This window comes from Trichechus manatus, unplaced genomic scaffold, assembly GCF_000243295.1.
Source record: "Trichechus manatus latirostris isolate Lorelei unplaced genomic scaffold, TriManLat1.0 scaffold00042, whole genome shotgun sequence".
Lineage (NCBI taxonomy): Eukaryota > Metazoa > Chordata > Mammalia > Sirenia > Trichechidae > Trichechus > Trichechus manatus.
Window position 1 is genome coordinate 1,310,045 of NW_004443978.1, and position 23,689 is coordinate 1,333,733.

Sequence of the window (23,689 nt, forward strand, 5' to 3'; positions counted from 1 at the left end):
TGTTGAGAAGTTAGAGGGTTGACATGTTTTGGGGTTGTTAACCAATGTCATAAAACGTGTACTACTGTTTCATGAGAAACTATTTGTTCTGTAAGCCTTCGCCTGAAGTACAATAAAATATAAAAGAAAAAGAATAAAGAAAGAATTAATTATCCCATATAATCCTGTGACCCAGAGGTAATTGTTAGTAATGTGTAAAGAATATTAGTATTAGAATAGGACTGAGTGCCTTTCTTTTCATCATCTCCATAGCCACACATTCACAGGAGTGTGTGAAAATACCCCAAACCACCTTCCCATGTTGGCAGATGTTATTAGATATGATTGGAGTGGCTGCAGGATAGCCCTGGTTCTGACAAAGGACAGGATCCCTGACCCCAGCCAACCATGGTCAGGTTGAGCCAGGCCTGGCCAGGGTAAGGCTGTGAGTGGGGCTATAATGTCCTTGAGGGCCTGTGACTCCTCTTGTCCTAGCAGTAAAGGCCTCAGATGTGGGCATTCCTGTAGCGCCTGGAGGGACGAGGCTTGTCAGGAAAAGGGGAACTGTCTGAGAAGGAGGGAGCAGCTTCATCCAAAGCTATGTGAAAGAACATGGCCTTCTTTGGGGCTGTCATGCAGGTGAGGGGTGGGGCAGGAGGTGGGCTTAGCTGTGGGTGCCAAGGACTCAGGCATGCCGTGGACACCACAGAGCACTGCCTGGCCAGCTTTGTTCCTGTGAAAAACTGCTTTCCAGTCTGCCCCTACCATCAGCCTCTCACCCCTCTGGCAGCCCCTGCCCCTCCTTGCTCCTACTTCTCACATGCTTTGGGCTAAGAGAGGCCTGGTAACTGCCAGGAGAAGCATGGTTGGAGAAAGAGAACAGCTGGGGTCCTTTTTCTGGGAGACACCAGTTTGGGCCGCTCATTTGCTATTTGTGGCCACTGCTGTCCATTTCTGGCCCAGGTGTTTGTGCTAGATCACAGAGGATGCTAGGCATACCAGCTCCACAGCTGTGCATCCTGGTGTTTTCCCGAGAGGCTGGCATTGAGAACCCAGACCCTCACCTGGACCAGGGCTCTGTTGACGTGGGACTCTTTGAACAAGAAAATGTCATTTGTGCAGTTATTGAACCTTTCAACGGTGTGTCTGGCAGCTTTAAGGACTCCTGGGTCGTTGGTCTTTATTGTTTTGGGAAACCCTGGCTTCACACTTGAATTAAGGTTCTGGAGACAAAAATCTGAAAGAAACACAGAAGCAGAGAAGAGCATTGCTATTAATGAAGGCTCGGCTTAGATGTCCTGCCCCACAACTGGGGATGGTTGGTTTTCCTCTCTACTCCCAGTGTGGGCCCTGATCCCCCTTACCCCCAATGCATCTGTTCAACATCCCCAACATTTGCCCCATACTCAAGGCTGGGGGAGTGGAAAGGGGAGTACAGTTACGGACAAGACGTTCCTATGTTCCTGCCCTTGAGATGCTTTCAGGACTGGTGGTTATTCCCAGCATAGATGTTGAAAACTGAACACATCCCCCAAACAGTGGACACTCTGGACAGGACGCAGCCTTAGTGTGTCAGAAGTCAGCCCCAGCTTGGCCTTCAAGGCCAGCCACTCTCTGGCCTTGACCACCAACTGAATGGATCACACAGTAGTCCTCAGACTCCTGACCTGCCTTCTCACTTGTAAGTAGACTGGTGCTGTCGTCTGTGACTCAGCGACTGTCCTCTGTGTCCCTTCTCCTCGCCACCCCCCCTTGCCATTTGCCAGAATCCATGTCATGCCTGGTGTCCCTGTGTGCTCTCTCCTGAGTTATTTGGGGACAAGTCTTTTCACTCCTATGAATGACAAAAGCCCTTAGGGCAGGGCCCAGACCTGGTAAAGCTTTATCCCATGCAACTCCTACTACACAACCTCATACATGGTACATACTCAGTGGATAGATAGATGGGTGGGTGGGTGGGTGCATGTGTGGGTAGATAGGCATATTTGTGGATAAATGAGTGGATGGGTAGATAGATGGGTGGGTAGGTAGGTGGGTGCATGGTTGGGTAGATTGGTGGGTAGGTGGTGTTATGGATTGTCAAAGAATAAGAACACTTAAAAGCAAAGATTTATTGAGGGTAATACAACTTCTGAATTGGTGAAGCACAGGGCAGAGAGGAATCTACCAAGTGCTCCAAAGCATGGGGGGAGAGTGTGTTTTTATAGTAAAGATGGTGAAGGGGAGTGTATGATGATTACATGGTCACAATGTGGGTATGGCATTAGCTACCTTCTTCCAGGAACATCATGAGTAAACTTGTTCTCCTACAATTGCATTCCTGACCCCTACCCTTATTTACTAAGAGTAGCTAAACCACATTCCTGACCACCACCCTTATTTGCTAAGAGTGCCTTGGGGCAAGAGCCAGGCAGTTTAAACAAGATGATTGACAGGGGGCCAAGGTCTTCTGCTCCCATCCAGCCAGAGGCCCAAGACCATATGTATAGGAATAGGAAGAAGTCAAGGTTACATTCTCAGGAACGCAGAAGCAGGAGCTTGCAACAAAATGGAGTTCTAATTCAGAGCTCATGTCAGCCATTTTATTATGGCAAGTGCCTAAGTTTTAGAGGTTTGCTAGCACATTTCCCTTTTTTGTTCAAGCCTCCGCTAGGGGGCGCTGAGTACCCACAATGAGTTAACATTTCTTATGCAAAGACTTCTTGGGTATGTCGCAGGCCCAAGTATTGAGAATGCCAGACCTTAAGGTTGTTGGGCTAATTTTCTTCTTTACCTTGCCATATCAATAGGCTTCATCTTCAGGGTGAGTTGACTTTCATCAGGGTCCGTGCTGGAAAGGGGGCCTAATCTGAAGGAACAACTTAACATCAAAAATGCTAACTCAAGGTGGGAAATTACTCAATTTCTCCTGTAAATTTGATATCTCCTAAATACATGATTCTTTGCATAGCAAGGGGAGTTGCAGTGGAGTTATATATGTTATAATGATTAATTCCAGTTTTTAATAGCGTGACCAAGAACCAAGAGGTTTTGGTAACCAGTTAAAAATATCAAAAAGGGAGAGCTGGACATGGGAGGTATCAAATGTAACCAGTAGTAGTTCCTTCAGCCTTTTGGTGAACTTTTGTAATGTCATCTTCTGCTTTTCCTGTAGTATTTATCCAAGTACAACTGGAGGTATTAGCAACAGCACAAACTTCTGATTGAGCTAAAGGAAATCAAGAATTGTTCTATTATCTAATATAACTTTAGCGAGAGATTCTAAAGATTCCTGCTTAATCCTAATTTATCCAGGCTCCAAAGTTCGGCACAGGAGATTCTTCTGAATCTACTCATGCAATTTGTTGTATTAGCTGCATGAGCATCAGTCCAAAACTTAGGGAGTTTTGACTATGAAGTTAGAAAATCATTTTGCATCCCCATTTTGCGTCAGAAGGATCCCATGCAGCTTCAGAACATTTTTTTTTTTTTTTTGTAATTAGATTAAAAGTGTCTCAGGTTGAGCCAATAATCCAGGGAGATGCCATAGCCTGACATGTGTGGCCCATTTACAGGTGATGCTGGAGTTAATAGGAGTACCGGCTACATAACTATAGTACAGAAGGGGCTAACAGATCTGAATTCTTATGCCCAGATTGTGGGGATGGGTGACAGATACAACACTTGGTTAGGTTACTGGCACTAGCTACTGATTTGGCGAACCTGACAAATGCATTCTCTTTCCAAGCATTAGAAGTGTTAGGAATAAAAGAACAGGGCTTAAAGAAATCTCCATTTTGAATAAAACTACCAAAGAATAAGGCCATATGTATGAAGTAAAGCTAATAGCATAAGAATAGCTATGATTACGAGACAAAGTCCAAAAACTTCAGGCGGACTTATGAAATCTTGTTCCATGATCTTGGGCTCAGCTGTCTACCTAAGATGTGGTCTTCTGGCCACTGGGGTGTTTCAAAGTGATCTTTAGTTCCCCAGAGGGCCGACAAGTCCACAGGGGTGTTTTGGCCCTCTTTAGTTGGGACAAATGGATCCAGTTTTGACTCCTTATAATTTGGCAGCACATGGTTTGTAAGGAGAACTACATACGGTCCTTTCCAATGAGGCTCCAGGGAATCTTTTAGTTGATGTCTCTTCTAATATACATAGATCCCTGGAACAATATCAGGAAGATTTTGGGATTTTGGTTTCCAGCCATCAAAGGCTTCTTTAACGTGTCAAAAATATTCCTTAGAGTATTTGATTAAAGATGGATGATATTTCAATAATTCAAGTTGAGCAATATTAGAGTCAGTATGAGTAACATAAGGGAGGACCATTTGGTTTTGAAGAACTACTTTTTTCATCATAGTCATTTCAGTATTTATCTCTTGGAGTCTGACACTTCTGAATATATTTTAGTCAGAACTTTGACATGAGCCATAACATCTTTTAATTCATAGGCTATTTTGTAACCAACATAGTGTTATTATTTCCTGAAATAGCTGATTCTTACATTGAAAAAAAAGGGAGAAAAATGGTTTCTTATCTAGAAAATACAACACTGAATATTAGTAATATTCTCATATAAACGTTATAGTAATTACTCAGTCCTATGTATTAATTTTGGTTCTGTGCATGTCTGTATCAGCAACAACTTGAAAACCCCATCACTTCCTACATAACAGTTCTATTTAGTCTAGTGGTATCCATGTTCAAAAAATTATAGTCCTTTTTATAAATCTGATATAGACCATTTTTGTTTAAATATTTTGGTCAAGCGTTTTCAGTGGATCAGGAAGGCAAAACTTATCTGTAGATGACAAACTTAAAAATGGCTATGGTTAACTTATAATTCTTAAAAGTGAAAGGCCTAATGGGAGTTAACTACAGAAGTAATGCAAAGCCAAATAAAGCCAAAATTAAAAAAAAATTAGACCAACAATATCTCGAAACATAATAATTAATGTCATCATGAACTTCAGATATAACAAATAATAATCTTGAGATATAATACCATAGAATCAGAATATATCAAGAATATACTAAGATTTGGAGCCCTGGTGGCACAGTGTTTAACAGGTCGACTGCTAACAAAAAGGTCAGCCCTTTGAATCCACCAGCCGCTCCTTAGAAATCCTATGGGGCAGTTCTGCTCTGTCCTATAGGGTCACTATGAATCAGAATTGACTCAACAACCATGGGTAAACTTAGATTATTAAGTCTCTAAACATCTGAATACTAATAAAAATTTCATGGGTAAATGATGTGAATGCCCAAGTTAAAACCATTGGCTTTGATGATTCTAGATTCAAAGGAAACAAAGTGGTACTAAATTAACAATTGAAATAAAAAATTATGATATAATATTATGTGCCTGTTGTCTAGTATTGGTGAAAACCTAAGAGGAAATGTTAATGCATAAAATTCTTTTAACCCAAGGAAAATCAGGCACTTCTCTTAATTATGTTTCATGTAATACATAACACATCTAAATGAATAATTTTGTTTTATAAGGATCAGCACAAAGCTGGTTCCTGTGATGTGGAGGTTAAAGATGTCCCAAATGTTCAACTTTTCCAAACTTATGAACGACTCCATCATCTTTAACATCAACTTCTCCTCCTCCCCTTAATACTCTCCCTCCCATCTTTGGGTTCCATAATTCACTGCAGTATCTCACAGAAGTCATGAACCATATCAAGGAAATGGCTCATGTGGTTGTGGAGGCTGGCAGGTCCCAAATCCATGGGTCAGGCATAGGCTTTTCCTGACCCACGTGGCTGCAGGGGCTGATGAACACAAACCGGCAGGCCAGACCACAGGCTGCTGGCTCACAAGGATGTGGTAGCTGGCAAATCAGGTCAGACAATAGGCCGTTGGCCCACAGGGCTGAGGAAGCTGGTGAATCCCAGAATCAGCAGGTCAGATGGCAGGTCTCTGCTTAAGTCCCAAGAACTGGAGGTTGGACGATCACGAACCAGATGTGTGATCCAAAGTGAGAGAGAGTCCTGCTAGAGCACCCATAGATATAACTTAGATGCAGGCCACACCCCAGGGAAGGGCATGACTTGAGTACAGGTAGAACTTTAGTCACACCCTTCTGCAAGGCTGTGATTTAAGATACACCCCACACTAATCCTACCTCATTCACATGTAGAGGTTAGGATTTACAGCACACAAAATGGAGGATAATTAGGATAATTAATTCAGATCATAAAATGGAGGACAGCCATACAATACTGGGAATCGTGGCCTAGCCAAATTGACGCATAACCCCAACCACCATGGTTCAGTATACCTTATTTTCATAGTCCCACTCAATCATTGTGTATGGGTCACAAAGACCATGACTAGAAAGACCATATTAAGCAATTCATTGCACTGCAATGTCAAGTACCCCCCCTTAGTTTAAGCATTTTTCTTTTTATAAAGCAAGAACAAATCTTTTGTGACTTTCCACGAAGTTTCAAAATTGTCAGGAGTTTATTATAGTTCACCAAGAAGCAATACTTAAGTTATTTAACCAAAGATACTTAAGGTAAAAACCTTAGCTTTTCTTTTTCTTCAAAGCCAGGTGGCTTGGTTTTCGACTCAGGAATTTGTTCTAATGAGACGCTGAACCTTTGCCTTTGAGGAAGATTACACAGAGAATAAATTAACTCTTCAACTCAGTAATCAAATACAATTTTATTTTAACAAGAAACCCAATTCTTTGCTCTATATGTTATTTAACACTAAAAGTTCTTAAAAATCTCATAAATTAGCCCATCAAACTTCAGCCAGACAGATATAAACTTTGAACATATCAAATAAATTCCCTTCTAATAAGCTTTTAAACATTGTTGCATATCTCTTATAGTATAACCCTTTAAATGGCAAAAATGAACACTTTAGCAAACCCATACATATATATATATATATTTGGGTTTATATAAGAATTGAATTTCTTGGTAAAATAACAAAATTTTGTTTAATTTCATATATTTTGGTGGCATAAAAAGCAAAAGTATATAAACCTAAAATACAATGAATATCTCTTAACTCAATGAGTTACCTATAGATCTTAGAAATTATTTTAAGCCTATATACCATAAAACATAATTATTGTTGAAATAAATTTTGTTTTCATTGAAACTTTTACCATTTCCCATATTTTCCCCAATCTAACTTTAGCCCTTTAAGATTTTATCAACTGGTTTTGGAAATCACAGTCTTCTCTACTCAACCTGACCAATTCATTGATAAGGTTATAACTTTAAGTCTTTGACTAGGGGTGGAAATATCTCCCCAGGCTGTTTCAGGTGCATTTCAATGTGATTTCTATCTTTTGGCTTCTTAGAATTCCTCTACAATAGAAACAACTTGTTTACAGTTCTTTTGTGATGGGGATCCACTCAATTTCTGATAACTATAGTAAGGCATCATCTTACTTTCATTTGTCTTAAAAGGTCTCCACCTAATTGGGAGGGGTTCTTCAAAAGCTTTCCTGGAGCTGTATGACCTCAGAGTCTGGGGGCCAAGGAGGCCTGATCCTTCCCTGCCATCCCTATCTTGTGGCTCATGGTCAAAGACAAAAATTAGTCATCCAAATTCATTTACGTATGTTTTAGTTGGCCTAGGTATTTTGAAAGACAAAAGATAACCCAAGTTCTTTCCCTTTTACTATTCTCTTGGTAAGCAGTTTTGCCTTCTCTTTATCACAACCTTTTATCTACCCAATAAATACCAAAGCTCTTTAGCAAAAGTGAACCCATAAATTATTAGAAATTACCCCTTTTCATTAAATAAAACACATTTTATATAATATCTAGCTTAAATTACTTAGAAAGGTTTTGCTTTTAAGATTGACATCCTACAGAATGGAAAAATCTTTGTCAGAATGAATTCATTTTCATTAATTCCTGGAAATATTTGGACTGGTAAAGTTATATAAGGGTTTGTTTACCATTAAAGCAATTCTAATTTAATGGAACCATCTGGAGGTGGGAAGTCATTACATTTTCATAACCCTATGTCTTGCATGCTTTATAAGATACTTTAGAGAAGGAATTTAGAGTAATGTTTATCTTTTTGAGGCCTCGTTAATATCAATCAAAATAAACAAGCCATTCTTTTTTTTCCAGAGCATTTTTCAATGAACTAATTTGTATCAGAGTTTCTCAGAATAGCTGCTGAAAGCCCAGGCTTCACAAGCAGTTTTCTTGAAAGAGAAAAGAACTGAGATTTTATATAGCTCTATGAAAAACACCAGCCATGGCCTTCAACTTGATACAGGACAGAAACTTAGACATTACTCTCTAGGCAAGAGGCAAACTCAGAACAAAATGAGACAGAAAACCACATAAACTCACTGATCAGTGAAGCCAGCTCAAAGACCAGGCTTATAAAATACCACACAACATAAACAACCCAGTTTCTTAAAATGTATACTGCAATTCTTTGGTAAGATTGAACAAATTCAACAGAAAAACAAGCTCTAGATAAAACTTCTTAACTTTCTAGAGTACCAGATGGAGGAATCTCAGACCCTCTGACAACCCTGAGCACCAAAGAGGAAGAAAGAAAAGACAACAAAAATGGGCTGACTAGTTCAGATTATTCAGGGTGCAGTCCGTTTAGGAATATGGAGTTGAAAGCTATTTCAGCCCCAGGCTCAGATTTAAGCCTGAGTGTTCAGCAAAAAGTCGGCTCAAGTGGTCCCTGTAATAGTAAACATTTGCATCCTTTTATCTTCCGTACAGCCTTGAACTCTTGCCCAGTCTATGTTCCTGGGGAAAATTTTGGAAGAGTCTATGAGTAATTTAATGATGGCTTTGGTTTGGTCTAATAATTCTGTACCAGAAACATTAGGTCTTATAGTTAAAAGATCTTTCTGGATATTTCCAATTGGCCTCCTCCATCCACCTGTGAGCTTCCTCTGGTCCTATCAACATGTTTGTTAATTGATACAGATCTGGTAGGCCAGCGTTATAAGTTTCTACTAAGATCCTGAATTCCTGGGTGAACTTTTGGGGATCTTTGTGAGTATTAGGTAAGTCTTTTACAATTGCATGAAGTTCTGCTCTAGACCAAGGGGCAAAAGTAACCTGGGGAGGTTTATTTGCTTCTTCTGGATTCCTTATCTGAAAAGGCATCTCAGGGACTGTAACAGAAACTGGTTTCTATAATTGTTCTTTAGTGGGTTCTGTAGGGTAGAAAGGGAGTTCAGAAAGTATATTAGTAGAGTCAACTGGTGGAGGGGCAGAAGGAATTGGGTTAGGAGAAATAGAGGCAGGCACCTGACATTGCATTTCCTTTAGTTTGATCAATTTAGAAATGCTATCCTGCATGGAAGCTGTTTTGCTTTCTTTATATCTTTTAGAGACTTCTAGGTACCAATCAAAGTAGGTGTCCCATTGTGGTTGCTGAATTCAGGGACCTTTTCTAATTTACTGCACTGAAAACCTAGCTTATCCAGATCAAAATAGTCGTACAGTGGCCACTGATTTTCTAAACTTTTTATTAAAAGTGTGACAATCATCTAAAATCAAGCAAGTACGAGGACAACGATATTTGTTGATACAAGCTGTTAGGGTGCCTAAAGGAGGCCCTGCCAAGCCCTTGGAATCAGCATTCCCCATTTTACTAAAACACTGAACAGCACGTGCTATGAGACTTAATGTACACCCAAAACCTAATGTGTAGTGAGACCTGAATGCATGCCTTAGAAAGAAGAGTTCAAACTTAATGGACTGAAACCTTGATTCTCCCTAAGTCAGCTAAAGTAGACCTGGGAGAACCTCAGTGACAATCTCACCAAACTTAATTTGGCAATGAACTCATCAAAACGATTAGAATGTAAACTGAAAATGAAAGTAAAGAAGTCCAACAATAAATCTTGAAGAATGTCAAGCAAAGAGTGGAGCTCGGATTCAAGAGACAGTTTACCTGGGACAACTCCCAGGAATCTGGGGAGGTGGTGAGCCCAAGTGGCTCTGCTGGTACCAGAAGCCCTAGTCCTCAATGTCCCAGGGGTTGCCAAAAGCAATGCATCTTCAAAACCCCACTCATGACACCAAGCAATGTTGAGTAAGAATGCTCACTCTGTTAAAGTAAAAGCAAAGAGATTTATTGAGGGTAATACAATTCATGAACTGGGGAAACACATGGCAGAGAAGAATCCATCAAGTGCTCTGAAGCATGGAGGAAGAGGTGTGCTTTTGTAGTAAAGATGAGGAAAGGGAGTGCGAGGCCAGGATCTTCTGATCCCATCCAGCCAGAGGCCCAAGACCATATGCATATGAATGGGAAGAAGCCAAGGTTACATTTTCGGGAATGCAGAAGCACGAGCCTGCAACCAAATGGACTTGTGATTCAGACTTCATGTCAGCAATTTTATTATACCAAGTGCCTTAGTTTTAGAGGTTTGCTAGCACAGGATTGAATTGTGTCCCCCCAAAATATGTGTTGTAAATCCTAACCTCTATACCTGTGGCTGTAATCTCATTTGGGAAGGGGTTTTATGTTAATATAGTGAGATTAGTGTAGGGTGTGTCTTAAATCAATCTCTTTTGAGATGTAAAAAACAGATTAAACAGGCAAGCAAGCAGAGATAGGGAAAGATAGATGCTATGCCAAATGAAGATCACCAAGGAACCAAGGACTAGAAGATGCAAAAAGACAAAGACCTTCCTGCTGAGTGGATGGAGAGAGAGAGAGCCTTCCCCTAGAGACAGCACCCTGAATTCAGACTTGTAGCCTCCTAAACTGTGAGAAAATAAATTTCTATTTGTTAAAGCCATCCACTTGTAGTATTTCTGCTACAGCAGCACTAGATAACTGTTATGGATTGAATTGTATCCCCTCAAAATATGTGTTATAAATCCTAATCTCTATGCCTGTGGTTATAATCCCATTTGGGAATTGATTGTCTTTGTTATGTTAATGAGGCAAGATTAGTGTAGGGTGTATCTTGAATCACTCTCTTTTGAGATATAAAAGGGATTAAACAAGTGAGCAAAATAGAGACGGGAATGGGATGGTGGCGGGGAGGAGATTTATGCCAAGCCCCATGCAGCTCTCCAAGGAACCAGGAAACAGTAGCTAAAAAGACAAGGACCTTCTCCCAGAGGTGACAGAGAAAGCCTTTCCCTAGAGCTGGCACCCTGAATTCAGACTTCTAGCCTCCTAAACTGTGAGAAAATATATTTCTGTTAAAGCCATCCACTTGTGGTATTTCTGTTACAGCAGCACTAGATAACTAGGACAGTAACTAAGACAGGTGGATTAGTGGATGGATGGGTGGGTGGGTGGATAGATTTCTTTAACCTTTTACATGGTCTTCCTGTTCCAAGGAGGTTAGTATTTCATAAAAGATGGGGGAAGCAACATGAAGGGCTTCTTCCAACACACAACCCTTGGCATCTGCCAGAGCCAAGCAGAACCAGTGACCCCAGATGGTCCTCCTCTGTTCTTCACATATTGCACCCTGGCTCCCAAGAAGTAGAGCTATGGCAGCCCCTGAGGACCCTGGTCCTTTCTGCCATGGTTGGACTCAAGTCAGGATTGGCTTGTTGAAGAAGAACATGTGAACTATTTATTCCTTTGTTCAATTCTTTTATAAGAGTTGCCAAGTGTCTTGTAGAGCCTGCCTTGTCCTGCCAGGCTCTTGGGTGGCAGCAGTTCACTTTTGTTGGAGCTTACATGGTATAAATAAGCAAGAAAATTATCCAAACAGAGGAAGAACTCAGGCAGGGAGCTGTGCAAGTACTGTCTGCCGGGGCAGTAGTGGGAACCAAGGACTGCTTTGCCGAGGCTATGCTATCTGATCAGATCCAAGTGAAAATACAGAGCCAGCAATGGGCCCTGGGGATGGGCTGCTGGTGCAGTGGAGTGAGGCTAGACTTCCATCGAGCTGGAAGGGAGCAGAAGGAGGCCAGGGTGGCAGCAAAGAGGGGCAGGGGAAGAGGGCTGAGAAGCAAGGCTAGAGGGAGGCAGGGCCAGGGTATGGGCGCTTAGTGATTCAGTTACCAAGTTTGGGTTTTATAAAAGAACTAAAGTTGGGAATTAGTGAGGTGGTGGGCTGCCTGGGCAGGAGAGCTGGGGATGTGTGCAGGAGTCAGAAATGCACACTCTTGGGTGTTGGCTGGGGCCCTTGTGGCAGAGCTGTGCATGAGATCCCTGGGGCCACTTGGGGTTGTGGAATGGAGTTGGTCAAGCAGCTGGGACTTCTGCCAAAAGACATTTGTCATACCCTGGTGAGAAGTGGGGTGGAAGGTCTGCGGATGCTGAGACCTGCCAGTAAGTGAATGATCTCATCAGTGTGGAGTGGGGGTGTTGCCGAGGAATCCTCCCTGCTCCAAGTTCTGCCTGGCTCCTCCCAAGGACCAGCACTGGCTTGCCAAGATGGCACAAGACACCTCTGGCTAGTAGCCTAGCAGCCCTGCTGTCCCCCCTCCCCCCTGGCAGCACATGGGTGGAAGGTGTGTGGAAAGAACATTGGAGGTAGACAGGAAGGTGTGGGCTCTGAGCTCTGTGACCTTGGGAGTTCCATTGTTTCCCAGGTCCTCAACCTCTTGTGAAGGGAGGGGCCACACCTGGCAAATGGGTCCCTCAGGCTGTTCCGTGGCCAGAGGGCAAAGGATCTAGACAAAGTTTATGACTGATTTTCAAGACTCCCTGAGTGTTAGGAGCTAATGAGCCTGGCCTTTTATTCCCCATGAGAGAAGCATGTTGCTAGTGCCGTCCCAGTAGGAAATCTCGGCTGTCTGCTGGTACATGTCTTCTCCACAGCTCCTGTCCTCCATGGAGCGAGTGTCCCTGGGGTCTCCTTCGTGCAAGTCCAGCCCCATGACGACCTCTCCACAGAAGCCAGGCAGAAGCCTTCACTCTCAGCGATTAAGCGCTGAAGCTAGGTGGTGGGTCTGGGCCCTGGACCTCACCTCTCAGACTCCCCAGCAATTCTGATATAGGGGTGTCGCTGGCCTCATTAAGCCTTTCCTGGGGTGTGTGTGTTAACATGGGCAGGACCAGCCCAAGCCACTCAGCGCCGTACTTGTGGATACTGGGAGTCCAGCCTGGTTTGTCCGGCCGTTTTTAGCTATGAAAGAAAACCGTTTTGGAAACCAGCATGGCTTCTACTCATCTGTCATCCAAATGGTAGAAGAAGGCACCTCTCTGGGAGAAGCAGTATCTGAGTATCGGAGATTGGCACTTGGGTTTTTTATTTATTTTTTCTTTCTTTTTTTGGTACATTAATATCCAGTTGTCCGTTTTTTTCTTTGTAAAGATTACATTTATTCATTTTCTGATAAGTTTATATTTGGTAGAAAATTTGAAAAATACAGAGTATAATGAAAATGTTTAAAAATCATTCCTTAATATTTCAAATGTAACCACTATTAAATGTTTTTAAAATAAAATACAGTAAATTTAATTTTGCTTGAATTTAACAAAATTTTAAATATGTAGTGAAATCAAGGTCATGCTGAACTTCAGGTGAATGTCCCTTCCAGACACAAGATGTTAGCTCCTAAAAGATTCTGGTAAAGTTACAGAAAGATTATGAACAATAGTGAAGGTGGTTTATTTTTATTTACCTACATGTTTCTTAAAAGTAGGTTTCAAGGCAATAAAGTTTCATCAACTGTCTCATGGTTGCCTAAACAAACACTAGAAGTTCCATTTTTAATTAAAAAGAAGTTTAAAAGACCCATTTTTAAGATGATTAAGAGAAATTAGCAGGGAAAGGCTATTTATTAAGAATAAATAGGTAACTGCCTTGGCGTTGACTTTGACTCATGAAGACTCCAAGTACAAGAGAATGAAACGTTGCCAGGTCCTGTGTCATCCTTACAATTGCCAGCATGTTTGAGTTCATCACTGTGGCTACTATGCCAATCCATCTCACTGAGGGTCTCCCTCGCCCTCGCTGGCCCTCTACTTCACTAAACATGTCCTTTTCTAGCAATGGATCCCTCCTGATGACGTTTTAGACACTGTTCTGTTGTGATCCATAAAGTTTTCACTGACTAAATTCCAGAAGTAGACTACCAGACCTTTCTTCCTAGTCTGCGTTAGTCTGGAAGCTCTGCAGAAACCTGTCCACCATGGGTGACCCTACTAATATTTGAAATACCAGTGACATAGCTTCCAGCATCAGCCAGCAGAGTATGACAAACTGGCAGATGGGTGGTGATTATTAAGAACGAACATCCCGAAAGTGAGGAAGAAAACAACCCAACACATGGGGAGCAAATGGCCAGGCGGCTGTCTGAGTGCTGTGGCCCTGGCAACTCCTGAGCCTCAGGCCTGGGTGTTTCAGCCCCCCAGGAGGATCTGGGGTTTCTGGAGGACATGGTGAGAGAGAACTGTGCTTTCCTGAGCCCTGTTCTGTGCCATGAGGGTCTTGGGTGGCATCCGTTTCTTCTCATGCCTTGCAGCGTGGGTTAGCACCCCCATTTTACAGGCAAGGAACCTGAGAGTCCAAAGGAGTACAGAGGGTTTAAATCCAGGTTTGACTAATTATAAAGACCATTCTCTTTTTTCCCCATTTAAGAAATATTTATTGGTAGGTGCTATGGGAGACTCTGTCCAGGGCATCCTCAAGTCTGTTGGGGAGGAGGTGTCAGTGAGGATTCTGACTTGTGGGTGAGGTAGCTGGGGTGGGGGCACTCAGAGTGGCCTGTGGGGGACAGTTAGGAAGCTGCTGACACTCCATGTGCAGAGGGCAGAGGACTTAGCTGGAAAATGACAAGAGGAGAGAATGGTGACTCATGTGTCACCCAGGGCTGGAAGGGGGGTGTGCACTGAAAACAGGGGACACTCAGATTTCTGCCTTGAAACAGTGCTTGCCACTCCCTTCCTGGCCTACCCACTGTTTTCAGCCCTCTCTTCTGCAGAGGCTGGCTCAGCCAGGGCCTGGGGCAGCGCTGTGTCCACCCTCTGGTGGGCTGTGGTGGCCTGTTCTGGTCCTCTTGCAGCTCGTAGCCCGGCAAGGGGGTATATGCAGACACTCCTGCCCCAGGTGTGAGACACGAGGGACATGTGCTCTAGGGACAGGCGCTTTACAGGGCAAGGACAGGGCAGGCTGCAATCGCGGGGACCAGGCAGGAAGGAGAGGAGGTGAGGAGAAGTGCCTACTTCAGGCCTGCCTGGCGGCCCTTGGAAAGCAGGAGCATACACAAAGGACTCCCCCTTCCTCTTGCAACTCTTTTCACTGTCAGGAAAAAATAGCTCTGGTACATGAAAAAAAAATGACTCAGATGGCAAGTGATTAGGGGTGGAGGTGTGTGGTGAGCGGGTCTTGCAGAGAAGGTACTTTCGGCTAGGTGTCTGCTCTGCCCGGCTTTGCATGTTCATGCTCTGGGAGAACTGGGGGCCTGGGCTGGTACCCAGACAGGGCGAGCCCTTGGCCTAGTCACTGCCCCAGACCTACAGTTATAGCAGCATGGGGTGGGGGAAGTGAGTCCCCATGTGCAGACTGAAAAGTGCCTGAGGGTTTAGAAGTGCAGGGCTGTGGTCCCAGCACAGGACTCCATGGGTGTTCTGACAGCTGCGTGCACAGCCCCGGAAGGTAGTGCAGGTAATGTCCTAGAGGACAGGCCCTGGTCAGGTGGGCAGGAGACCATTCTGGGAAGACAGACCACCACCCGTCTGTCAGTTTGTCATACTGTGGTGGCTTGCATGTTGTTGTGATGCTGGAAGCTGCGCCACCAGTATTTCAAATACCAGTAGGGTCATCCATGGTATCACAGATGATGCAGGACAAGGGCAACATCTGTTGTGCAGGGGGCCATTATGAATCACAGCCCACTGGATGACAACTAACAACAACAACAATGAAAAGAGAGACAATGGAATGCCCAGGAGGATGCAATGTGTGGCACCTTTGCTTTGCCCCTGGCTTGGGATAGCTGTGACCTACCAGGGCAAACCTAGGATAAACCGTGATCCTCAAAGGCACCAGGGCTGACCCAGGACCCTGCACTAGCTGATTCCTGGGCTGTCTTTTCCTGTCCCCTGACAACAGCTTCTTGGTAGAGTATGTTCATACACACTAGTGTGTATAGACTCTTTATGAAATCTTTTAAGAGTTTAAACCCAATCCAAAGTTGAACAGGTGACATCAAAGCTTGGAGAGTGGTTACTTCAATAGTTAACTGCTTCTGTGCAGATTAAGCAGGATGCAATCTTCCCTCGAATTACCACCCAACACACAGGCAGATGTCCTGGAAGTCAGCTCCTGGCAGAGTAGTACAGCAAAACCTGAGAAAGCTGGGACCTGTATAAGGCAGAAACCTGTCAGAGAAGGAAAACTCAAATATTTTCCACTAAAACGAGCAGTAGAAAAGTGGTAAGACTGAACCCTGTCAAAGGCAGAAAGCTTGTGAGACCTGGAAAAACAAGGCAGTTCTGTTGAGTTCCTGCTCTCACAGGTTTCAATGTACTTGTTAAAGTTGTCCAGCACTAAGGCACGCTGGGTGCATGTCCCTTGGGAGGGTGCTGGCTTCTGCGACCCAGGCCACGTTCAGGATACTGAACAGGGTGGGAGCCCCTGCCCCCTAGATAAGAGCTGCCCCCCACCTGCCCCATGCTGATGAGTTGCCCTGATGATCCCAAAGCTTGGAGTTTGTGCTGGGAAGCTCCTGCACCTAGTACGAAAAGGGCCACTGTTCATGGGTGCCTGGGATCCAGTACCTTTCTCTCCCAGGACTATTCTAGGTGGGGCCTGGAAGGCCGGTGAAAACCCCTGTTTGGAAGTCATCCCAGGGGAGGAAAGCAAGGTGCCCTCCTGGGCCACCTGAAGGGGCTTTCTTGCAGGCCTGAGGCAGCCACTCTGAGAGCCCACGATGTCTCCTGGGCCTCCCCCATCAGTCTCCATTGAGCCCTCACCTAGGCCAGGCAGAAAGCAGGGTGCTGGGACCTTTGGGGAGGGGGCCCAGTCGGCCTGGGGTCCTGAAGCTTAGTCAGGGGAGTGTACCTGGGGACAATATGGAGAGGTGAATGCCAAGCCTACCGAAGACAAGTCACCTGCTGACCACCCCCATGGGGGAGAGGGCCATCCTTTTGAGGGCACATATGTCCCCTGACCCCTGGTTCTCCTGAGTTTGAGCATGGCTGTGCCACTTGCCAGATGTGCAGCCTCAGGAGAGCTGTGGACCTCTCTGAGCATCCGAGCCCTCAACTGTGAGGTAGGGAGATGGTGAGGTGCCTGAGATGGTGTGTGGAGTGCACTGGTCAGTAAATATCATGCAGCAGTCATAATTGTGATCACATGTGTGATGTTTGGGGTGTGTGTGAACTTGGCTGGGCCATGATTCTCAGTGGTTTAGCAGTTATGTAATCAGCAGTGAATCAGTTGAAAGGGAGTTTCCTTGGGTGTGTGACCTGCACCCAATATATAGATAGAAGTTCCACCAAGGTTCTTGCTCTAGATCCTGCATCTGGCTCATCATCATTTGACCTCCAGTTCTTGGGACTTGAGCTAACAGCTTACCTGCCTGTCTTGGGATATGTCAGCATCCACAGCCTGTGAGCCAGTGGCCTGCCATCTGACCTGCTGATCTTGGGTTTGTCAGCCTCTGCAGCTATGTGAGTCAGGAGAAGCCCCCAGCCTGACGCACAGACTTGGAGCTTGCCAGGCTCTACAACCACATGAGCCATTTCCTTCAGATAAATCTCTCTCTCCTTCTATCTCTATCTCTACATATATACACTTTATTGGTATTGCTTCTCTAGAGAGCCCAGGCTAAGAAAACATGTAATGTCAAATGTGCAATGTAGCCAAACATGTCCCCACAGGGAAAAAATTGCAAAACATATAGGATGGGTCAGTGGTCCTCCACCAGTCCCCAGACTGAGCCTGCCTGTGGAAATAGTTAACATCTGTGAGGGTCTCCCCTCGCCTCCCCTCCCCAGGATGCATACGCAGCATGGACCCCCCTCACTGCAGTAGTGTCTCTTGGGGCTGCACAGTGCTCCCTGGCCTCTGTACTGGTAACCAAGGTCCAGAGTCACCTCCAACCCAGAGACAGCAGGAAGTATGTGGTGAGCAAGGCCACTTGTGAGTGGGGAGGGAGGAGAGGGGGATCCTCAGTGCCCCAACCCAGATGGGGAAGGGTGTCAGGGCCAGGTCAATCCTGGCTCTCTCTGCCACTTGCTGGCTGTGTGACCTGTGCATGCTACCTAGCTGTTCTGTGCCTCAGTTTCCCTATCTGTAAAATGGAGATAGTGGAGGATGCTTCACAGGGTTACTGGAGTATTTATTGTGTTAATACATGTAGAGCACCTGGTATCTCACTTGGCAAGAGGAGGGGCATATACGTGGGAACGACCATGACCAGCACAAACAGCTGGGCCGTTTTCATTTGTGATGTGCACTGGTCCCTGCCCACATAGAGCACGGAGGTGCTGCTGCTGAGGAAGAGCATGGCTGCTTGCCTGGTGGCATGGGGGTGCTGAGGTTTGAGGTTGAAATGTCCTCACAGTATAAACCTGAGTGAAGTGTCAGGAAGTGTTGGTGGCAAGCCTGGCCCTGCCCACCTCTGACTGTCATTAACCCCTCAGAGCAAGCCCCAGACCTTGGCTCAGGTTCCCAGAGCTGTAGGGGATAGGGGGCCTGGGGAGCCCTGGGGGCAGAGAAGGAGGGCGTGGGAGAGGGTCAAGGGGCACCAGCGGCTGTACAGGGCCCAGTACACTGGAGGAGGGTGCGCCTGTAGAGACTTAGGGCATAGGGGAAGTGCTGAGATACTGTGGGTGGGAAAAGGCCAGTGCCAGTGGATAGAGAGGAGTTGCTGAGAGCCAGGCTCACATAGGAAAGGAAAGGAATCCTGAGGATGCAGAGCCAGGAGGCGAAGGTTCTAGGACCAAGGTTGAGATAGTGGTTAGAGGAGTTACAGAGGAGAACTAAAACCCCAATCAGACAATACTTGACTCCTGGGTAGAGTGGCTCAAGAAACTAAATCATATGTCCATCACTCATCAACTGGATAACTGTCAAGCCAGGTGCTCAGTGTAAAACTGCTCTGCATAGTAAGTCACACCCACATGGGCACACATGAATGTATTTATACTCACACAGGCACACACAGGTACACATGCACACACAGGTACACACCATACACTCACATGCACACACAGACACACATGCACACACAGAGACACACATGCATGTCCACACACACTCAGACTTACATGCACACACATGCCCCCCACAGACACACACATATACACACATGTTCTTACAGGCACACATGAACTCACACACACACCCACACTTCCCCACACAGTCTCTCTCTTTCACACACATACACATACACACACACACATACACTGACCTACTCCAAGGAGCAGAAGGTTTACTTGCCCCAGGGCCCCACCCATGGTACCCCATCTGAGAAGATACCTTAGCAAGCTTGGCTGAAGAGGGGCAGGGTCAGAGTTGACATCAGAGAAAGTGGAGCTTACCAGAAAGGATGAAAATCAGATTGAGAAAGAAGGCTTTTCCTCTCAACAGTCGCAAAGTTCTGAGGAAACCAATGGAGCCATTTTCTAAGGCCTGGGAGGCTCAGAGAAGGGAAGCTGCCTCTGGGGGCTCAGCTTCCTGTCAGTGGATAGAGTTGGCACCTGGGAGAAGCTAGACCCCACGGCCCACCCTTGGGTCCCTGCCGTCCCTCCACCCCACAGGAAGGCTCTGGAACCTGTTCTCAGGAGCCCTGATGGAGGACCTTGGGTGCCAGAGCCTGGGTGCAGAGGCAATCTATAAGTTTTGCCCCCTCACCAATTTCAAGAAGAATAGATGTTGATAATGGTGACGCGTCAGCAGAAATACCTTGTCCCCCCCTTGTCTGGCTACCTCAGTCAGGTGCCTTTCATATTTGCAGTACCTCAGAATGTCATTCTGCACCTCATATGGTGCCCCCCTGGACTTGTTCCACTGGCAACAGCCTCCCTCTGCCTCCCTGCCCATCGGCTGCTGTGTCTCTGCCAGGGTTCCTATCTCTGCTCCACCACCAGAAAGAGGGGACTTTGAGTGCCCTCCTTCTATAGACAGGCCCTGAATCCTTGCAGGGGCTGCTACTGGTCAAGTATAGGAGGCACAGTAGCAGGCACAGCCCTGTGACTGTGGGTGGCACTGTCAAGCCCAGGAAAGCCTGTGATAGCAGACCTAGGAGCATGAGGCGCAGGGACCCAGCACCCCCAGCCCGTGAGCCGCCCGGCTAAATGCTTGGCCTGTACCCTCTCACATAATCCCTCCAGTATCACCCATTTCATGGAGAGGTTCCAGGATGCACGGTGGTAGTTGTGGGTGTCTGAGGAGCACCCAGACCCCACCCAGGGCTCTGTGGAGAGGGCAGGCCTGACGGGAGGCAGCCCAGGTTTGGGGCCTTGGCACTGGGGCCTTGGCTTTGTCACTGGGGGTGGATGCAGAACAGGACTTGACACCTGGAGAGGGAAGGCCCCCATCGATGCCTGGTGTTTCCTGTCGCAAGGATTGTCCCATGTGATTCTGCTACTGTCCCACTTTTTAGGTACAGAAACTGAGGCACAGAGAAGCACATGTAAGAATAATCAACAGAGAGTATGAAAAACTAAATCCTAGTCCTACTAAGACAGAGGACCAGGCTGGGAGGTGAGGCCATGTAAGGCCGAGGAGGGAGAGTGAGGATGCCGGCAGGCAGCCGGGAAGGTCAGGGAGGGCTGTCCTGTCCCCAGCCCACTGCTAGTTCTGGCTTCCAGTGCTGTGGAGTCACAGTGGGCGAGTGAGTCATATTTGCTGAGCGCCCATGAGCCCGTCACTGAGACCAGAGCAGGAACTTCTGAGACCAGAGCAGGAACCCTTGGGCTTGCCCCTCCCCCACAGTGCCTGCCTGGTCACCACAGCTTCCCTGTGTCAACGCACCACCCTGGCTGGGCCCAGGGGCCCGAGACAGCGTCCCCCAGTGTCACCATCTCTTGGCATACAGATTCACCATGTGGGGCCCTGGTCCCTGTGTCCCGGTCCTGCCCGAACACCCTCTGCCTGGCCCCCTCTGGCTGGGCCCCTGTCCTCTTCTGAAGACAGAGGGCAGAAACCAGCCGGTCTGGGGCCCCGCTACCTGGCAGACGGTTGTGGCCTGAGTGGCCTGCTCTGGGGCCAGCTCCTTGGATTACACAGGTGGGGCCTCTCATCTCCGTCAGCCTCGATGCTTGATAAGTCTGCATGCTGGGGTTGTGGGGGGGGGGCCTCAACGTTTCGTGTGTGTGTGTGTGTGTGTGTGTGTGTGTGTGTGTGTGTGTGTGTATGTGTGTGTGTGTGTGGTGGGGGGTGGAGGAGGGCACATACGCCCTGGCTGTGCTGAGCGGGCAAATGCTGCAGGGGCAGATTCAAGGAAGATGGAAGTGTTTGATCTCTGGGGTCCCTCAGCCCTGATCTCTGGGTTCCCTCAGCCCAGGCACAGGGCCAACTGTCAGGCAGAAAGGAGAGGCATCACGTAGGAACCCTGGACTGATGACCAAAGGTACACACTGGTGGTGGGAGAGCAAGAACTGCTCAGGCAGACATTCTCAGGTCTCTGAAGAACCGACTTCCCTTGTCCCCAGCCTGCTGTGGGACAGAAGCCCTCCCTGGAGTCCGCAGCCCCCGCCGCGCAGTGTCCCTGGGCTGGATGCTGTCGGTAAGCTCAGAGAGAGGGTGCAAACGCAGAGAACATCTCAGCAGACAGCAAGCCTCTTACCTCTGGAAAGGCCCTCCATGGCGCTCAAGACAACGCAGCAGCAGGCCAGCAGCATCCAGGCTGACCGCATGGTGGTTGTGTGGGAGGTCGGAAGGCTGGGCCCAATGAGGCTCGGGGCCTGGCTGTGCTCGTGCCCCGCGGCAGTGCTCGTGCCCTGCGGCAGTCCTTGCTGCCCGGTGGTGCCCTGTGCCTGCAGGGGGTCTGTCAAGAAACAGGAGGGGACGGAGTTCCCCCAACAGCCTAGCTGAGTCAGGTGGGGTGGCTGTGCTGTGGGATGGAGGTTTCTTGCTGAATCATTTTGATCAGAAGCTCTTTCCCTCCAGATCTATAGACCAAACCTCAACCACTTCCTCTGTGCAAGTTTCCTAGCCACGATCGTTTGCTGGGGGAGGGGGCAAGACACAACACCCAGGCCCAAATCCATGGCAGTTTCTCCCCCAGCCACATATGGAAGGTACTTTACATTAAAAAACCAGCAGAGATTTTCAGAAGTAGAATCATCCGGGTTTCCTTCTCCAAATGATACCCCGCCTTGCAAAGACTCAGGCGTGCTGAAGGGGCCCTGGCAAGAGACCAGTGTCACTGGTGTGAGTCCCCACCTCCAGGGGAACCTGGGCAGAAGAGCAGGCTGGGAACCCTTGGAGCCCAAGGGTGAGGAGAAGGCTGATGTGTGAGCAGCTGTGCTCCAACATCCCCTGGGACCCTGAGGGAGCAGCGATGCCGGTTCAAGGACTGGCCAGCCCCATCTTTTGCTCAAAGCTGGCCCAGGAAAGGAGAAGACAGTGTCTGAATGAGGGCAGGGGCCTGTTCCAGAAGGGAGTCCACTCACACACACAGCTGTGTGAGTGCAAGGGACAGCCTCTCCGAGACTGTTTCCCCCTCACTGGTTGTGGTGAGGATTTGGGGACTTTCTCTGTCCCCTGTAAGAGCTCGGAGCTTTGAAGAGTGCCCCTGCCATGGTCACAGCTTCAGGGAGGCTCATGTCCTGCTTAGGACCTCTGAGCAGCCAGGCAGTGAGAGGGATGCTGGAGCCTGCTGCTCACAGGGGCCGAGATGGCGCTGGCAGCACACCTACACAGGCTGACTTCCAGTCAGAGCCTGGACTAGAACACAGCCCTGGCAAGTGCCGCCAGATGGCCTATGGGGTGGGCACCAGGCGCCAGGTGTCCTGGCTACCTTCAAGGCGAGTGTTGAGGATGGGCACTGTCACCGTGGGGTGCATCTGGTACAAAGCCTCCCTGCTCCCCATGCTGCTGTTGGCACGGTGGCATGAGGATCCTCTTCCAGGCCCTCCCTGTGCCCCATCTGGCCCGAGGCAGGAGATGAAGACATACTTCTGTTGTCTCAAGGGCTTGTCAAAGGCCTGGACTGTCCTGAGTGTGTCACACCCCCATGTCCTCCGAACCTGCTCCTCCAGTGAGTAAGGTGGGTGGGCTCTTATTACAGCTTATTGTCCCTGTTGCCTGTATCATTTTGTATTTGTTGGATGAAGCTCAGGGAGATGACGTGACTGGTCCTAGTCCTGCATCCTCTCCGGCCCTTGGCCCTTTCTTCTGTGAATGTGGGTATGGTCGCCACATTCACCAGCCTCAGCTACCCCTGGGCACAGGGGGACTTGTCAAGTCACAGAGTGCCCTAGCGAGGAATGGGCTGCTGTCAAAGCACCCCCATTGCATGGTTCTGAGGGAAAGTGTGTGTGTGTGTGTGTGTGTGTGTGTGTGTGTAGGGGTGCATGTCTGTGTTTATTTGTATCTCTCTGTGTGTGTCCAGGAGTCTTTGTTTCTTTCTTTATATGAGTCTGAGTGTGAATGTGTATAACTATGTTTTATGTGTGTGTGCTTATGTGATATTTCTGTAATTCTGTGTTCATGTGTGTTTGTGCACACATGTCTCTGTCTATATGTGTCTATGTGTGCAAGTGTATATTGTGTGTATGTCTGTGTCTGAGTGTCTATATGTATCTCTGGGTGAGTCTGTGTGAAAGGGTTTGTATATGTGTCTCCGTGAGCATGAATGTGCTGAGTGTGTATGCCTGT

At 47.0% G+C, this 23,689-nt stretch overlaps 1 protein-coding gene across 1 annotated transcript in view; it reads right to left on the reverse strand.

The window, feature by feature from the left end:
• Nucleotides 1–22,127, reverse strand: part of CST7 (cystatin F) — a 32,944-nt gene extending 10,817 nt beyond the window's left edge. The window contains exons 1-2 of the mRNA XM_023731385.1: nucleotides 21,654–22,127; nucleotides 1,044–1,216 (exon numbers count right to left, since the gene is read on the reverse strand). Of these exons, the coding sequence (XP_023587153.1) occupies nucleotides 1,044–1,216; nucleotides 21,654–21,723 (243 nt within the window). The 5' untranslated portion in view covers nucleotides 21,724–22,127. The remainder of the gene's footprint in view (nucleotides 1–1,043; nucleotides 1,217–21,653) is intronic.
• Nucleotides 22,128–23,689: the final 1,562 nt, after the last annotated feature.